Genomic DNA, 17,546 nt, shown 5'->3' with positions numbered 1-17,546 from the left:
GGTGGGATTGGAAAGTCATCCTCTATTATGAGCCCCTTCCAGAAAACCAAACAATAAATTCCAACTGCTCCCAATCAGACCAACTGAAAGCAGCACTTGATGAAAAGCCTCTGGAATTAGTCAACAAAAAATGCATAATCTTCCATCCAAGTAATGCAAGACCGAATGTTTCTTTGATTACCAGGCAAAAACTGTTACAGCTTGCCTAGGAAGGTCTGATTCATCCCCTGTATTCACCAGACATTGCACCTTTGGATTTCCACTTATTTCAGTCTTTATAAAATTCTCTCAGTGGAAAAAAATTTCGATTCCCTGAAAGACTGTAAAAGGCACCTGGGATAGTTCTTTGCTCAAAAAGATAAAATTTTGGGGAGGATGAAATTATGAAGTTGCTTGGAAAATGGCAGAAGGTAGTGGAACAACACAGTAATATGTTGTTCAATAAAGTTCTTGGTGAAAAGGAAAAATGTGTCTTTCATTTTTACTTTAAAACTGAAGGAAATTTTTGACCAACTCAATATTTCCAGAACTTTTTCATCATCCCAAACAGAAACATGTATACATTATGTTATAGCTCCCCATTCCCCTTACCCCCAATCCTTGCTAATCTCTATTCTTTTTTTCTGTAAAATTTTTACTAATTTTTATACACTTTTTCAAGGTATTCCATTTACAGATATACAAAATATTGACCAATTCCCCCACACTGTACAATAACATCCTTGAGAATATTTCACACCCAACAGTTTGTACCTTTCACTTCCTCACACCTATAATGCCCCTCCCCCTCCCAATGGTAGCCAGTTTGCTCTCTGTATCTCTGAGTCTGCTTTTTTATGTCATATTCACTAGTTCATTATATCTTTTTTAGATTCTACATGTAAGCGATACCACATAGTATTTATCTTTCTCTGACCTGTTTCATTTCGCATAAAGCCCTCCAAGACCAACTGTGTTTCTGCAAATGGCAAAATTTTGTTCTTTTTTATGGCTGAGTAGTATTCTATGTATACATATCACATCTTCGTTATCCATTCATCTGTTGACAGACACAATTTGGTTTCATGTTTTGCCAGTCGTAAATAATGCTGCTATGAATGCTTTGGTGCAAGTATCTTTACCTATGGCTGGTTCATGTTGAGGTTTGACAGAAAACAACAAAATTCTGCAAAGCAATTATCCTTCAATAAAAAAATTAAAAAGAAAAGATAATTTTTGTGTTTTTTTGGATATATACCCAGGAGTGGAATTGCTGGGTCATATAGTAGTTCTAGTTTCAGTTTTTTGAGAAACCTCCATAACATTTCCCACAGTGGCTGCTCCAGTTTACATTCTCACCAACAGTGGGATGCTTCACTTTTCTCCACTTCCTCACCAACGTTTGTTATTTGTGTTTTGTGTGTGTGTGTGTGTGTTCTTCTTGATGACAGCCATTCTGGCAAATGTGAGGTGATATCTCATTGTGGTTTTGATTTGTATTTCTCTGATGCTTAGCAAGGGTGAGCATTTTTTCATATGTGAGTTGGCCATCTTCATTTCTTCTTTGGAAAAATGTTTATTCAGTTCTTCTGCCCATTTCTAAAAATTATTTATTTTTAATTAAGGGTAATTGTTTTACTTTGCATTTTTTCAATATTTATTTTTACTTAATCGCGGTGCCCGGTCTTAGTAGCAGCACTCAGGATAGATTTAGCTGCAGCATTTGAACTCTCAGCTGCAGCATGTGGGATCTAGTTCCCTGACCAGGGATGGAACCCAGAGCCCCTGCACTGGGACCTTGGAGTCTTAGCAACTGAAACAGCAGGAAAGTTTTGTCTTCCTTTTTTTCTTATCAGGTTGTTAATGAGGTAACCTCTATTCTACTTTCTGTCTCTATAAATTTACCTGTTCTGGTAACTTCTATAAGAATTATATAGAAACATATAATATTTGTCCTTTTGTGCCTGGCATGTTTCACTTAACATGCTTTTTGTTAACAAGTTTTGTCTTTATTGACACATATCAGAATTTCAACCTGAGTAATTATAGCTGAGTAATATTCTATTGTGTATATACTATATTTTACTTATTCATTCATTTTTTGATGAACACAGATTGTGTTTGCCTTTTTGGCTATTGTGAATAACGCTGCTATGAACATTCGTGTACACATACTTGTTTGAGTTCCTGCTTTAAAATTTTTTTGGATATATACCTAAAATTGGAATTACTAAGTCATTTGGCAGTTCTATGTTTAACTTTTAGAAGAACCACTAAACTCATTTCCACAACAGCTGTGACATTTTACATTCCCACTAACAATATACAAGGGTTCCAGTTTCTCCACATCATTGCCAAAACTTATTTTCTACTTTACTGATGATAATAGCCGTCCTAATGGGTGTGAAGGGCTATCTTATTGTGGTTTTGATTTGCATTTCCCTGATGACTAATGATGTTGAGCATCTTTTCATGTACTTGTTGGCCATTTGTGTATCTTCTTTGAAGAAATGTATTCAAGTCCTTGCAGAAGGAAATGGCAGCCCACTACAGTATTCTTGCCTGGAGAATCCCATGAGTAGAGGAGCCTGGCAGGCTACAGTCCATGGGATCACAAGAGTTGGACATGACTTAGTGACTAAACCATCACCACCACCATTCAAGTCCTTTGCCCATTTTTGAATTAGTTTTGTTGTTGAGTTGTAGAGGTTCTTTATGCAGTCTGTATATTTAAGTTTCTGTAAATATTTTCTCCCATTCTTTGTGTTATCTTTTCAGTCTTTTGCAGTGTTCTTTACACAGTGTTCTTAACACAAGCTTTAAAAGACAAAATCTAATTTATCTATTTTTATTTTGTTGTCTGTGCTCTCCTTATCATATCCAATAAATCACTGACAAACCCAATGTCATGAAGATTTCCCTGTTTTCTTCTGGTTTTATACTTTTAGCTGTTAAGTTTAGGTTTTTTATCCTTTTTAAAATAATATTTATTATTTCTTTATTGGCTGCATTGGGTCTTTGTTGCTGAGTACAGGCTTTCTCTAGTTTCAGTGAGCAGGGGCTACTCTTTGTTGAGGTGCACAAGCTTCTCACTGTGGAGGCTTCTTTTCTTGCAGAGCACAGGCTAGTCAGCAGTTGTGGAGCACAGGCCTAGTTGTCCCAAGGCATGTCGGATCCTCCCGGACCAGGGACCAAACCCATGTCCACTGCATTGGCAGGTGGATTCCTAACCAGTGGATCATCAGGGAAGTCTGAGATTTTTTTTAAATTAATTTTTAGGTAATTTGTGTATATAGTATAAGATAAGGATCCAACTTCTTTTTTTTGCATGTGCAAACTACCTGATTATAAAATGTATCATAAAGCTACAATAGTTAAGACAGTGTGATATTGGTGAAAGAATAGATACATACCATTGCAAAAGACTAAAAATTCTAGAAATAGACCCCCACAAATATGATCAACAGATTTTTAATAAAGGTATAAAGGCATTTCAAGGGAGAAAGAACAGTCTTTTCACCAAAAGGTGCTGTAAAAAAAACTGGACTTCCATACACAAAAAAATTTAAAAACCCTTGATTTATATCTCATATATATATAAATTAACTCAAAAGGATCATAAAAAAAGGATCATAAACCTAAATGTAATATACAAAACTGTACAACTCTTAGAAGAAAATATAGGGGAAAATCTTCATGATTTTTGATTGGTCAAAGAATTCTCATATAGGACACAAAATGAATCATCTACAAAAGAAAAAACTGATAAACTAAATTTTATCAAAATGTAAAACTTCTCTGCAAAGAATACTAGCAAGAGAATTAAAAGATAAAGCAAGAGACTGAAAATAAAATTTGCAAGTCATTTATCAGATAAAGGGTTTATATCCAACTCTCAAAACTCAAAAATAAGAAAATAAATCGCCTAGATTTTTAAATGGACAAAAGAACTTTTTTTTTGGTCTCTTATAGACTGGTTCCAAATAGGAAAAGGAGTACGTCAAGGCTGTATATTGTCACCCTGCTTATTTAACTTATATGCACAGTACATCATGAGAAACGCTGGACTGGAAGAAACACAAGCTGGAATCAAGATTGCCAGGAGAAATATCAATAACCTCAGATATGCAGATGACACCACCCTTATGGCAGAAAGTGAAGAGGAGCTAAAAAGCCTCTTGATGAAAGTGAAAGAGGAGAGTGAAAAAGTTGGCTTCAAGTTCAACATTCAGAAAACGAAGATCGTGGCATCCAGTCCCATCACTTCATGGGAAATAGATGGGGAAACAGTGGAAACAGTGTCAGACTTTTTTTGGGCTCCAAAATCACTGCAGATGGTGATGCAGTCATGAAATTAAAACACGCTTACTCCTTGGAAGAACAGTTATGACCAACCTAGATAGTATATTCAAAAGCAGAGACATCACTTTGCTGACTAAGGTCCGTCTAATCAAGGCTATGGTTTTTCCAGTGGTCATGTATGGATGTGAGAGTTGGACTGTAAAAAAGGCTGAGCACCAAAGAATTGATGCTTTGGAACTGTGGCGTTGGAGAAGTCTCTTGAGAGTCCCTTGGACTGCAAGGAGATCCAACCAGTCCACTCTGAAGGAGATCAGCCCCAGGATTTCTTTGGAAGGAATGATGCTAAAGCTGAAACTCCAGTACTTTGGCCACGTCATGTGAAGAGTTGACTCATTGGAAAAGACTCTGATGCTGGGAGGGGTTGGGGGCAGGAGGAGAAGGGAATGACAGAGGATGAGATGGCTGGATGGCATCACGGACTCGATGGACGTGAGTCTGAGTGAACTCCGGGAGATGGTGATTGACGGGGAGGCCTGGCGTACTGCAATTCATGGGGTCGCAAAGAGTCGGCCGCGACTGAGCGACTGAACTGAACTGAACTGAACTGATAACATGATGAGCCGCTTTTCTCCCGCTGCTTTCAAGATTCTCTCTTTAGGCTTCCCTGGTGGCTCAGTGGTAAAGAATCCACCTGCAAATGCGGGAGACACGGGTTTGATCCCAGAAAGATTCCACATACTGCTGAGTAACTAAGCCCATGCACCCTAATGGTTACATTGAGCCTAAGCTCTAGAGCCTGAGCATGGAAACTATTGGAGCCCCCTCCCTGCCCCCCTGCCAAAGCCACCGCAATTAGGAGGCTGCCCACCACAACTAGAGAGTACCTCTCACTCCCTGAAACTAAAAAAAGAACATGCACCAGTGAAGACCCATCATAGCCAAAAATAAAATAAATAAAATTATACGCAAAAAAGAAACTAAGCAAATGAAAAAATTCTCTTTGTCCTTGGTTTTTGATGGTTTGATATGTCCAGATGTAGATCTGGATGTAGATGTACATCCATAAATCTGGATGGTTTATCCTGAGAGTTCACTGAGCTAAAACAAAAATGTAAGAACAGAAATATGATCTAGTGGTTGCCTAGAGTTGGGATGAGACAAGAGTCTGAATACAAGGGGCAGCATGAGGAAATTCTTTTTTTTTTAATATTCTGAATTTTCCTCTGGTAATTTTTACAGCTTTACTTTTTGTATTTGTTTTTGTATGAAGTACAGGCTTAATTTAATTTTTTTTCTTTTATTTTTTGACGGCGCCTCGCAGCATCTTATTTCCGGTGCGTGCTCAGTCGCTAACTCTTGTCCAACTCTTTGCAACCCCATGGACTGTATAGCCTGCCAGGCTCCTCTGTTTGTGGAGTTTTCCAGTCAAGAATACTAGAGTGGGTTACCATTTCCTTCTCCATTAGTTTCTGGACTAGGGAGCAAGCCTGCACCCTCTGAAGTGGAAGCACAGTGTCTTAACCAGGGAACTGGCAGGGAATTCCCAGCAGTTCTTTTTGTCTGTGTCTTGATGAAAGTGAAAGAGGAGAGTGAAAAAGTTGGCTTAAACCTCAACATTGAGAAAACGAAGATCATGGCATCTGGTCCCATCACTTCATGGGAAATAGATGGGGAAACAGTGGAAACAGTGTCAGACTTTATTTTGGGGGGCTCCAAAATCACTGCAGATGGTGACTGCAGCCATGAAATTAAAAGACGCTTACTCCTTGGAAGAAAAGTTATGACCAACCTAGATAGCATATTCAAAAGCAGAGACATTACTTTGCCAACCGAGGTCCATCTAGTCAAGGCTATGGTTTTTCCAGTGGTCATGTATGGATGTGAGAGTTGGACTGTGAAGAAGGCTGAGCACCAAAGAATTGATGCTTTTGAACTGTGGTGCTGGAGAAGACTCTTGAGAGTCCCTTGGACTGCAAGGAGATCCAACCAGTCCATTCTAAAGGAGATCAGCCCTGGGATTTCTTTGGAGGGAATGATGCTAAAGCTGAAACTCCAGTACTTTGGCCACGTCATGTGAAGAGTTGACTCATTGGGAAAAACTCTGATGCTGGGAGGGATTGGGGGCAGAAGGAGAAGGGGACGACAGAGGATGAGATGGCTGGATGGCATCACGGACTCGATGGACGTGAGTCTGAGTGAACTCCGGGAGATGGTGATGGACGGGGAGGCCTGGCGTGCTGCAATTCATGGGGTTGCAAAGAGTCGGACATGACTGAGCGACTGAACGGAACTGAACTGAACAGTGGTAGTTATTTATTTTGGGGGCTCCAAAATCACTGCAGATGGTGATTGTAGCCATGAAATTTAAAAGACGCTTACTCCTTGGAGGGAAAGTTGTGACCAACCTAGATAGCATATTGAAAAGCAGAGATATTACTTTGCCAACAAAGGTCCATCTAGCCAAGGCTACGGTTTTTCCAATGGTCATGTATGGATGTGAGAGTTGGACTGTGAAGAAACCTGAGCACCGAAGAATTGATGCTTCTGAACTGTGGTGTTGGAAAAGATTCTTGAGAGTCCCTTGGACTGCAAGGAGATCCAACCAGTCCATCCTAAAGGAGATTAGTACTGGGTGTTCTTTGGAAGGAATGATGCTAAAGCTGAAACTCCAGTACTTTGGCCACCTCATGCGAAGAGTTGACTCATTGGAAAAGACTCTGATGCTGGGAGGGATTGGGGGCAGGAGGAGAAGGGGACGACAGAGGATGAGATGGCTGGATGGCATCACCGACTCGATGGACGTGAGTTTGAGTGAACTCTGGGAGTTGGTGATGCACAAGGAGGTCTGGCGTGCTGCAATTCATGGAGTCACAAAGAGCCGGACACGACTGAGCGACTGAACTGAACTGAACATTGGTGGTTGGGGCCTCTCTGGTGGCTCAAATGGTAAAGAATCTGCCTGCAGTGCTGAAGATCCGGGTTCATTCCCTGGTTTGGGAAGATCCCCTGGAGAAGGAAATGGCTACCCACTGTGGTATTCTTGCCTAAAGAAATCTGCGGAAGGAGCCTCGCAGGTAACAGTCCATGGGGTCGCAAAAAGTCAGACATGACTAAGCAACTTTCACTTCATTTCACATGCTGGTGGTTGCAAGACTCTTTATACTTGACTCATTAAAGTACACCTCCAAAAAGTGGATTTTATTATATACAAAATTTTAATAAATGAAAATGGATACTTTTTAAGTACATAAAATGTTCACACAAAGTTTAGCATATATTTTTAAGTGAACACCAAAGTATTCTCACCAGATAATGAAGAAGAGTGTTACCAGCACTTCAGAATCCCCCTCCCTCCATATTCTCCTCTTTGATTGTTGCTTCACTGATCCTTCCAGAATCAATCACTATCCTAACTTTTATCATAATTGTATCTCTGCTTTTATTATTACATGCCACCATAAACAATATAGTTTTATTTTCCTTTTGTGTGTTGCTTGTTTGAGTGTGTTGAGTCTGTTACAAATAAAGCTGCTATAAGCATATATGTATCTTTTTGTACATGTGCAAGGATTTCCCTATAGTGTATAATGTATACCCAGGAATGCCTTCAGTCTTACTAGATAATGCATCTCCATATTGTCATGTACGTCAAGTGTAATGCAAAGACAAATGGTACAGACACAAACAAGGTTTAGGGTTAGGACTGGAGGGAACTTCTCAGAAAAGAGCTAAGATCATGCATACAGTGCCTCAAAGTTCCATTATACAAAAGGTGGCTTGCTAGGCCAGGAAGGGCTGATCTTGCTGTTAAAAGAGCAGGAGAGGGGCCCTGTTCTCCTGCCACTTGGCATATATATGAGGAAAGTAGACGGTACCTTAGAATCCCTTGATCACTACATAACAGAAGGAGTTTTCTGGTCAGGGAAATGTCTTGCTAGAAGGGGGGAAATCCAGAGATCGAGTTCACGTGCCATTTCAGTTATGCTGAACTAGCTGTTTCTAGGGTACCCAGGAGAGAAGGGAAAAGATTCACTGGAAACGTTCAGCCTGGGTGTGTTCAGTTATATGATTATATAATATCCCTTTCTGTTTCTGTTAACTTTCTTTGCTCTGAAAGAAACTTGCAGGGCAAAGTTTCTTTGTCTGCTTTGTCTCTAACTTTCTTTGTCTGCTATTAAGATAGCCACTCCTGCTTTCCTTTGATTAATATTTGCATGATATATCTTTTTTTATCCTTTTACTTTCAAAGTACATATATCTTTACATCTGAAGTGTTTGTTGTAATATATGGTTGAGTCATTCACTGTGCCAGTAAGCTGTCCACTTATGTGTACTTTTCATTATATATATTAAACTTATAAAACTAATTTTTTAAAAACATTTTGCTGCACAAGCATTAGAGGTGGGGAGAAAAGGAGCAGGGAGATGGGAGGTGTGGCAGTAAATCCCTCATGGTGATCTGAGATTGAAAATGAGAGAGGGACAGAGACAAGGACAATACAACAGCCTAGCACTAGGGAAAGCCTACATAACCGGGTACATGGATATCTTTGTGCCATATTTTGCTTGGTAGTATTTCCCCCCATTCCTGCCCTTGCAAGCTCTCCTTTGAATTGCAGGGAGCTTAGAAGCCTGGAAACTACATTTTGTGGGCTCCTTTGCAAACTAGGTTACGGCTAGATTGGACTGCACAGTGGACTTCATATGTTGGAGATAGAAAGCAGAATGAAGGAGGAAATCTTTCTGTCTCCAGCCATAGCAGGCAACCACAGGTGATCACAGCTGGCTATTGGCGGCCACAGGTGGTGGTGGGTCCAGCACCAAACACAGGCTTATAAAACTAGACCAAGGATGTTATCAGCTTCCTGATTTCTAAGTAAAACTCCCTTTTTCCTTTCTGTCACCCAGCTCTTTCAACATCTTTATATCCAAGGTCCAGCATTAAATTCCCTTCTTGAAAAACCTTGAAGGGACATGACTTTGAACAAGATCCGGGAGTTGGTGATGGGCAGGTTAAGTCTGACGTGCTACAGTCCATGAGGTCACAGAGTTGGACACGACTGAGTGACTGAACTGAACTACCTGCAGTTGGTTGTTTTTCTGGCAAGATACTTACTGATGTACAACTTCTCCTTGTCTGAAAGAAACAAATCGTATCCCATCATTTACCAGCATTCTCCAGAAGGGCTGGTGAAGCAAACCCGAATGCTCTCAGCTACACTCTTTGCTTTTCTCCCTGGAGCTCTCCCTGTCCAGGCCGCACACCACCTCCCTCTATGCTTTTCTCCCTGGAGCTCTCCCTGTCCGGTCTGCACACCACCTCCCTCTTTGCTTTTCTCCCTGGAGCTCTCCCTGTCCAGGCCGCACACCACCTCCCTCTATGCTTTTCTCCCTGGAGCTCTCCCTGTCCGGCCCGCACACCACCTCCATCTACACTTTGAGAACTGGCACCTCTACTGCATCTTGACTGACCCTCAGTGCTGTATCCACTCCCATGTGCGCAACTCCCCTGTCTCCACTCCCACAGCAGCCAGCCTCCACCTGGCACGCCTGTCCCCTCTCTCGACTGGGAGCCCAGGGAGGTTGAGAGGCAGTGTTTACCCTTGACTCCTTGCATGGTTGGCACTGAGGAGGTGCTTACAGAATGTTCCATAGCACCAAGTATCACCTGCCGCAGAAGCTGATGGGTTGATGAAATGAGTTGCTCTGCCAAGCCCTGGTTCGGGAAGAACCCAGGTGGGATCCTCTTTCCGTACTATTTTTCCAGAAGTTAACTGAGAGTAGCCAAGTGTTTGCAGAATGAGATCAGGGAAGAGGATCTGGGACATAGAGACCACAGGAAGACTGGCTGAGGCGCCAAATAGCTTTAATGAGCCCAAGCACCTTTCCCCTACTCCCTGTCCTGCCCTCCCCACCCAGTGACCCCTCCTCCAGTTCTGGACAGGTCCAGCCTGCCCAAGCCTCTGGGGCTCTTCAGCTGAAGGTGTTAATTCTTCTGTCCCCTCAGCCGTTCCAGCCGCCTCCGAAGGTCCGGGGGCACCTTGGCCCCAGCTGCCAGCAGCTCTCGAAGTCTCTGTTTGGGAGTCTTGGTGAGGCGGAAATTGCAGGGCACAGGGCCCTCTTCAAAGGTGACCCGGCAGCTCCGTGTCACTGTGTGGTAGCCCTCTGCGCTGGCAGTCACCATGTAGTCCCCTGGGGTCAGCAGGCGCCAATAATCCCCGCCCCATGCTGAGAGAAGTGAAGGGCAAGATCAGCGTCCAGTGGCCTGAGGCTTCTGACCTGGTTAAGGCCTCCCGCACTGCCCCAATCCCCTCCCCCACACACCCACCTGTTGTTACATCATGGTTAATCCCATCTACAGAAATGACAGCATCAGCAATCCCAAGCTCTGTGTCTTTGTCCCTCACAACTCCAGCAATGCCCATGCGCACCTGTGCGGGGAAAGGTTATCAAATTCCCTTTGCTTCCGTGACCAGTTTATTTTCTGGCTCTGTACCCTACAAATTTGATAGAGGTGTTGCATCTACTGTTCCTAGGTGACAGTACTCTGGTGAAAGTATCTCCTGACTGAAAAATGGCATCTGGACCAAGACAACTATAAACGCCTGGCAGGAGGGCGTATCTTCGGGCTTTCCTCGAGTTCACTGATTCTCGTTATGGGCTTGTCTTTTATAATCTTTGGAAACTATACTTACGGAGTCATTCCAAGGGACATGAGTTCCTGCGGAAAGTGAAGTGTCTATGCCAGGGTACTTCCTGCACTTGCATAATCAGAGTCTTTTCTGAGAACAGCTCTGGGTCTGCTCCATGGACACTGCCTGGAGTACAGGCAGGTCTACTCCCACTCTCCAACAATGTCTGACACCACCCTGCTGGCAAACTCTGCTTCCTATCCCGTATCCCTCCAAGGCAGTCTGATGCCAAGTGAGTGTGACCCATGGCACTGGTGAGTCAGAATGGCTCAGCCTGACCTGAGGAGACCTCCCTGTTGGGAGATACGTCCAACACGGAGAACAGACCAGTCAGCAGTGACTCGGGCAGGCGGGGAGTGGAGGGAATTCAGATCCGACCTGTTCCAGGTAGGTGAGAAGGGCATCTTTGTTGTTCTCCCACTCCTGGGGCAGCTCGTTCTCATGAGGGAATTTGTCACAGGACAGCTCCACAGTGACCTCAAAGCAGTTGGTGTGTAGGTAGCTGAAGTCATTCATGCCTAGGGGTACCACAGACACTGGAACCTAAGCAGGCAGGACAGGAGCCCTGCCCTCCCAGTGCCCTCCTCTGGGAGACACTTCCTGATGACAGCTGACACTGGCGCTGTATGTGAGAGCAGACTGTCTCATTGCGGCAGGGTTATGGGGATGGGGCTAGAGCTTCTCTGATGGCTCAGCTGGTAAAGAATCTGCCTGCAATGCAGGAGACCCAGGTTTGATTCCCAGGTCAGGAAGATCCCCTGGAGAAGGGAATGGCAACCCACTCTAGTATTCTTGCCTGGAGAATTTCAAGGACAGAGGAGCCTGGCGGGCTACAGTCCATGGGTTGCACAGAGTCAGACACAACTAAGTGAGTAACACTTTCTTTTCACTTTTATGGGAATGGGGTAACCCCACCCTCGGGCACATACTCCCAGGAACTGTGTGCCAGTCAGCCCCGTTGATGATGCTGCCATACAGGGAGAAGTCGTGGCTGTGGCAGGGTCGTCGATCTGGGTCCTGCATGGCCCGATTAGTGCCCGCATAGACAGTGCTGAGCCAGCGAAACACAGCCTCATCCGGGGTGGGCGTGAGTTCGCGGGCAGCCCACGGAGTCCGAGTCATGTCGAAGGGGTAGGATACCACGAGCTCACCCCCGTGGAGGTTGGCACTTAGCACAAAAGGGATCCGCTGCATCCACTTGATCACTGCCCATGTTTCAGGAGCCACCTGGACAAGGGCAGGTCAGAGGAGTGGGAGACAGAGACAAAGGCCCCCAGGGTGGCCCAGAATACTCACAGTAGCATTGGGCAGAGTGTAGTAAGTGGGCAGTGGCAGGTGATGGTTGGGGACCGTGTCAGGTACCAGCCCTTCATCTTCTGCTTCCCACAGTGGTGTGTTGAGGTCAGCAAAATTATGGTTAAGATCAATGCCCTGATGGTTCCAGCGGCCCTCTGCCCAGCCCACCAGCTCCGAGCCCTGCCAGGGAGAAAGTCTGTTCAAGCAAAGCAGGCTCCAGGCACCATGGCAGAAGGAGCAGACTGGCCCTCAGCCCAAGTGCCCTACCCGGCGGAAGGCAGTCTCGTAGCCGTCAGGATTCATGGAGGGCAGCAGGTGAATGCGCGTCTCGGTGAGCAGCCGGGTCACTCTCGGGTCCCCTCTCAGGAACTCACGACACAGGAACTGCATTAGAAGCAGGAGCAACTCCCGCCCCAAGGCCTCATTCCCATGCATGCCGGCCACATAGCGTACCTCAGGCTCTCCTGGGAACAAATAGGGGCTTGCAGCTGGCTCATGCACCTGCCCCTCCCTGCTGCTGTGCCCACCTCTTCCACCCCACCTGCCAGTACCCAGCTCATGCTCCCCGGGCTGGTCTGACATTTCCATCACATACAGCTTCAAGCCCTGGTGGCTCCTCCCGATGCTGTAGATGCGGGTGATGTTGGGGCATTGCTCGTTCACTTGCTTCATCAGCTGGGGGGTGAGTGTAGCATGGTGAGGGGCATGGGAGGAGCAGACCCAGGGCTCAGACCACACGAGGCCATAGAAGGACTTCAAAAGTTTGCGAGGGCCCATACGATGGGGACACCATTGGCGCAATACAGGAGGGGGCAGGAGCCAAGGAAGGAACGGTCAGAATAAGAGAGGCACCAAAGCAAGGGAAATCGTAGAAGTTTAGGGGTCAAAAAGAGGGTGAGATGGAGAGGGACACGAGGGCAATCATAGCAAGTTATGCCCTGGTGGGCAGGAGACCTGAGATGAGCAGATCCTCCCTCCTGGGTCATAGGGGTTACCTTCCTCATGGCTTTATAATCATGATGCCGGAAGTCTAGTGAGTCGGAGGATCCCAGCACGGGAACCTCAGGGAACGGACCATTGGGATCTGGTAGAGGATGAGTTCACAGTAAATGGTGAATTCCCAGGGGAGGGTGTGCCCTGCCCAACTAACCCTTGTCTTTCTCCCCACCTGAGACTGGGCAGGCCAGAATCTCTGCCCGGAGGCAAGATGCACCTCCCTGGAGCCAGGTCTGGGGCAGCAGGCGAATGAAACGGGCCACCTGGGGCTCAGGCAGGAGATTTAGCACTGGTGTCTCTGGATCCGAATTGGCAGGAAATACCTGAGGGCATCAAGTCCTTTGTAAGGGCCGCTTGAACCCCGGCAGCCTGGCTCAGGGCCCAGGAAGATGCTCAGGCCTGTGAGCTCACTGAAAAACCCACCCTAGTGGGCTCAGCTAGACACTTGCTCTCTGCGTCAAACACAGATTGCTGCCCACATCCTTTGCTAACAGGCAGCCCTAGGCAGTCATCCTTTCCGGTTTAGTCACAGCTCATTAGACCAATATGGCCATGTGACTCAGCAGCAGGCAATCCTGAAGCTGGCCAGGATCCCACACTGTAGCCTGAGGAGATGAGAAGTGATGCAAGGACTGAGGCCCATCGCCAGAAGGGGTGTTCCAGCAGGAAGCTGTGGCATGAGGAAGTATTTGGGAAGGATGCGGGCATGGTCCAAAGCAACCTGGCTCCTGAGGCTGTCTGCTGGGTGCCACCCACCCTTTCTCCTGGGATGCCAAAGTGGGCACCTGTGTCTTGTCCTCAGAGGAGTCCAAGCCCAGCCCAGCACCCTACAGTGGGCCAGGAGCCCAGCTCCCAGCATAGAGGGCCCCAGCCACCATGGGACTTCTCACCGCATCCATCCCGCTGCTGCGATTCTTACTCCCCCACCAGGTCTGACTGTCATTGCTGAACTGGACTTTGTATGAAGTGACCCAGTCATACCTGGCAGGAAAGGTGGGTAGAGATCATGGGTGGCCCCCAAGCCTCCCACCCCAGTCCTCCTGAGTCTGCCCATAACTTTCCTGGCCTGGAGCTGTCCTGCCTCACCTCCAGATGGAGTTCCTGCCCTGTGTGATAATGCCTGAGAAGCGGGTGAGGTGTCCAGCATCCACCTGAAGCCATGGCTCAGCATCCTGCTGCTCGGCACACCAGGCCCCATCAAAAAGATCACCATCTTCCAGGCCTGACTGTGGGCACGGGACGCAGCAATCAGAACTGGGTAGGCCTTAAGGGAAGGTGGGAGGGGCAGGGAAGAAGGTCCTAGGGGTTGCCTTGCTGACCTGGATGTTGAGCCGTCCTCTGTGTGGTCCAAGACCAAAGGATTGGCTGCTAGATGCGTAGAGCTGGTTATCTGAAACTCGCAGGGACTCCAGGCCCAAAGGGGGACAGTCTGGGACAGGGACAAATCAGTAAGTTAGGACCAGAGAAACAGTGGTCAGAGCAGGTGGAAAGCTGAACCCAAGCTTGCCCGTGTGGCCAAGAGCTACATTAGTTCATGTCCCAGAGACTGCAAGTCTGGGCAAGGCCCTTGGAGTGGTGGTACCTGGTTCTTGCTTCTCAGTGAGGTCAAGGGTCCCTGTAGGGCTGGTGGTCACTGAAGGCCTGGCAGTCACTGGGGGTCTGGGGTGAGTTAGCTTCTTTCGCTTCTTCGTGACAATCTTTTTCTTCTTGATGACTCGAATCCGGACATGCTGTTCTGAAGTCCCTGGAGACCAAACAGGCAGAGCAGCAGGGAAGGAAAGGATGGCAGGAAACCTCAAATGGAGCGGTCTACCACCCCAAGAAAACCTGCAAGTCCACAGGAGGCCCCACCACACGTATCCAAGGACCTTAGCATGGACTTTAAGGCCCTCAGTCTGACCCCAACCTACTGTTCCAGCCACTTCCTTGATTCCTTCTCCCCTCTGGTGTGACTACTTGCTTGGCCCTCACCAATAGAGGGCTACACTGCCACTAGGAACTACTTGCTTGCTCCAAAGAGCTGAAGTTAGTTCTTTAACTCCTTCTTTTCCTGGCTGTCCCCTTCCCTATCGTATATCCATCACCTTTGACTTTCTTTTCGAATTCCCATTCTTTCTTCACATCTCAGTCCAGATGCATTTCGGGGAGCCTTCCTTAGCTCCAGGCTCAGTCTCATGCCCTCAAAGCCTCTGTGCCACTTCCATCACTGTGCTGAGAGGTCCTGTCCTCAAACTCATGTCTGTCCAGGTTTTCCAGCTTTCCAGAGTTGGACCCCTGCCCTGCCTGCCCTTCAGTATAAAGCATTCATGGCACAGGGCAGATGCCACTGGTTCCCCACTGAGATCCACAGCTGCCCACCCCACCCCCCACACACACACTGTACATAACTGTGTCAGGGATTGCCCTCCCCCCCCCACCCCCCCCCCCCCCCCCCCGCCACACACACACTGCACATAACTGTGTCAGGGGTTGGTACCTTTGCACATACTGTTTCCCTCTTGGCTGCGCTCCTCTTCAGCTCTTCCTAATTCAGAGCTACCTTTCAGAACCAGTTCCACCTGCCTCTCCCAAGAAGCCCTCTGAGGCTGCCAATCCCCGTGCTTTCCTCCTCTCTCTTGCCACATCTGAGAAGCTGAGAAGTCCGGCAGCCTTCCTGGTCCCCACCCCAGGCAGAGCCGCGTCCCTCCAGGGCACCTGGCAGAGAGCGCTTCCTCCCTTCCCCTGTTCTTTCCTTTCAACCGCTGGCTCAAGCCCACACAGTCTTGCTCTGCACCCTCCTCGGTGTCTTTGCACCTCTCTCTACCCTCCTCCTGGCTCTAGCCTCAGTTTCCCCATCCGAGAAACAAGAAAGTTTGGGGCTGGAAGAAGCAGCATCCCACTGGCTCCTGTCCCAGGACTGCTGACTTGGTCTGGCCGGGAACTAGGGCTGCTGAGTCAGCAGCCATTGTACCGCGCAGGGAGTGTGTGCGCGTGGGGCAGAGTCGCCACCCAGGCGCTAGGCAGAGTGCGGCGTGTGTGGCGTGTGTGAGGTGTGTGCGCGCGTGCTGGGGAGGGGTCGCCACACGGGGGTCGGAAGAGTGGGACAACCGATTAGCGGGAGAAGCGGGCCGTGGGTAGGACGGAAGCTCACCGTTCTCCTTCCCCGCGGACGGCTGAGCCGGGCTGCTACGGGGGGTCGGGACCGGGGCCTTGGTGGTCGCCAGGCCCAGCACGGAGGTGCTGGGCGCCCCTAGATCCACCTCGACGGCAGGCGCGAAGGCGGCCAAGGCGAGCAGGAGACCCCACATGGCGGGGTCCAGGGCGCGGACGCACTGGTCTCGCGGCGGCCGGTGGGCTCGCCTTTTCCTGCTGGGGCTCCGGAGCCCCCCGCCCCTTCCTGCCGCCGCTGCACGCCCGCCCACAGCCGGCTCGCTGGCCTCGGACCCGGGAGCCGAGGGGTTGGGAGGGGAGGGGAGGAAGAGAAGGGAGGAGCAAGGGGAGGGCCCAGGCTGGCCGCCCCGGGTCTCCGCACCCACCGACCCTGCCCTCATCTCCACTCCCCCCGCCCCTCCGCATCCGCCCTCGAGCTCCCGCCTCGCTCGGGCTCTGCCCTTTACCGTCGCAAAGGCCCCAGGCTCCCTGGATTCTACTCAGTCCTGTGAGCCGGTCCCGCAGTGGGCCCCTACTGTGTACCATGCCCGGCGCCGGGCACTTTACCCGTGGCCTACAGTCAAACCTTGTCTCACAAACTGGTAAACTGAGGCTTAGAACGGCTAATTGACAGTCTAGGTAGCAAAGCCAAGAACTTTGGGGCGGAAACTACAACCCGGGAGGGAAATCTGTCCAGAGCCAGAACCCCCTGCCAGGAAGGTTGGGACGGAAAGAAGGCTGAGGGGAAACTGAGGCGGAGGCAGGGTTACGGGGTGGGGGAGGGCTGGAATCTTTCTGAAGGACACCGAGGGACCCCGCCAGAGGCGATGCTTCCCATCCCCCCACCCCGGCGCCCCGCCTGTCTTCTCTCCTCGTTTCCCTAGCCTCCCCTCCTCCCGCTGCCACGTTCCGGGGTTACATAACCCGAGTAGAGGAGACCGAGTCGATACCCGGCGGGCTGAGGCCGGGGGAGGGCGGGGAGGGCGACACTTGATGCGCGCGTCCCGCCCCAAGCTTTTCTGGGAGCCCGCAGCCCTGGATCTCTGTCTTCGGGACCACCTCGGATCCCGGGATTCCAGAGCGTAGGACCCTCCGCATGCCTCTCCGAGGCCCCCTTTGGCTCCCCTTTCCAGGGTCGCCTCCCCAGCAGGA

The 17,546-nt window shown here is 48.4% G+C and overlaps 1 protein-coding gene across 1 annotated transcript; it reads right to left on the bottom strand.

Annotated features, from left to right (window-relative positions):
- Positions 1-10,130: 10,130 nt before the first annotated feature.
- Positions 10,131-17,273, bottom strand: CPXM1 (carboxypeptidase X, M14 family member 1). The gene is made up of 14 exons (XM_069546604.1): positions 16,396-17,273; positions 14,848-15,009; positions 14,585-14,694; positions 14,352-14,491; positions 14,156-14,246; positions 13,438-13,588; positions 13,265-13,353; positions 12,821-12,944; positions 12,537-12,733; positions 12,270-12,449; positions 11,903-12,200; positions 11,352-11,491; positions 10,610-10,712; positions 10,131-10,509 (listed from the first exon to the last, which is right to left on the bottom strand). Exons 1-14 carry the CDS (start codon positions 16,793-16,795, stop codon positions 10,268-10,270), a joined length of 2,427 nt encoding a protein of 808 aa, XP_069402705.1. The 5' UTR covers positions 16,796-17,273; the 3' UTR covers positions 10,131-10,267.
- Positions 17,274-17,546: the final 273 nt, after the last annotated feature.

This window comes from Ovis canadensis, chromosome 13, assembly GCF_042477335.2.
Source record: "Ovis canadensis isolate MfBH-ARS-UI-01 breed Bighorn chromosome 13, ARS-UI_OviCan_v2, whole genome shotgun sequence".
Classification (NCBI taxonomy): domain Eukaryota; kingdom Metazoa; phylum Chordata; class Mammalia; order Artiodactyla; family Bovidae; genus Ovis; species Ovis canadensis.
Note: the sequence above shows the minus strand (reverse complement) of the source record. Positions and strands in the feature narration are given on the sequence as shown.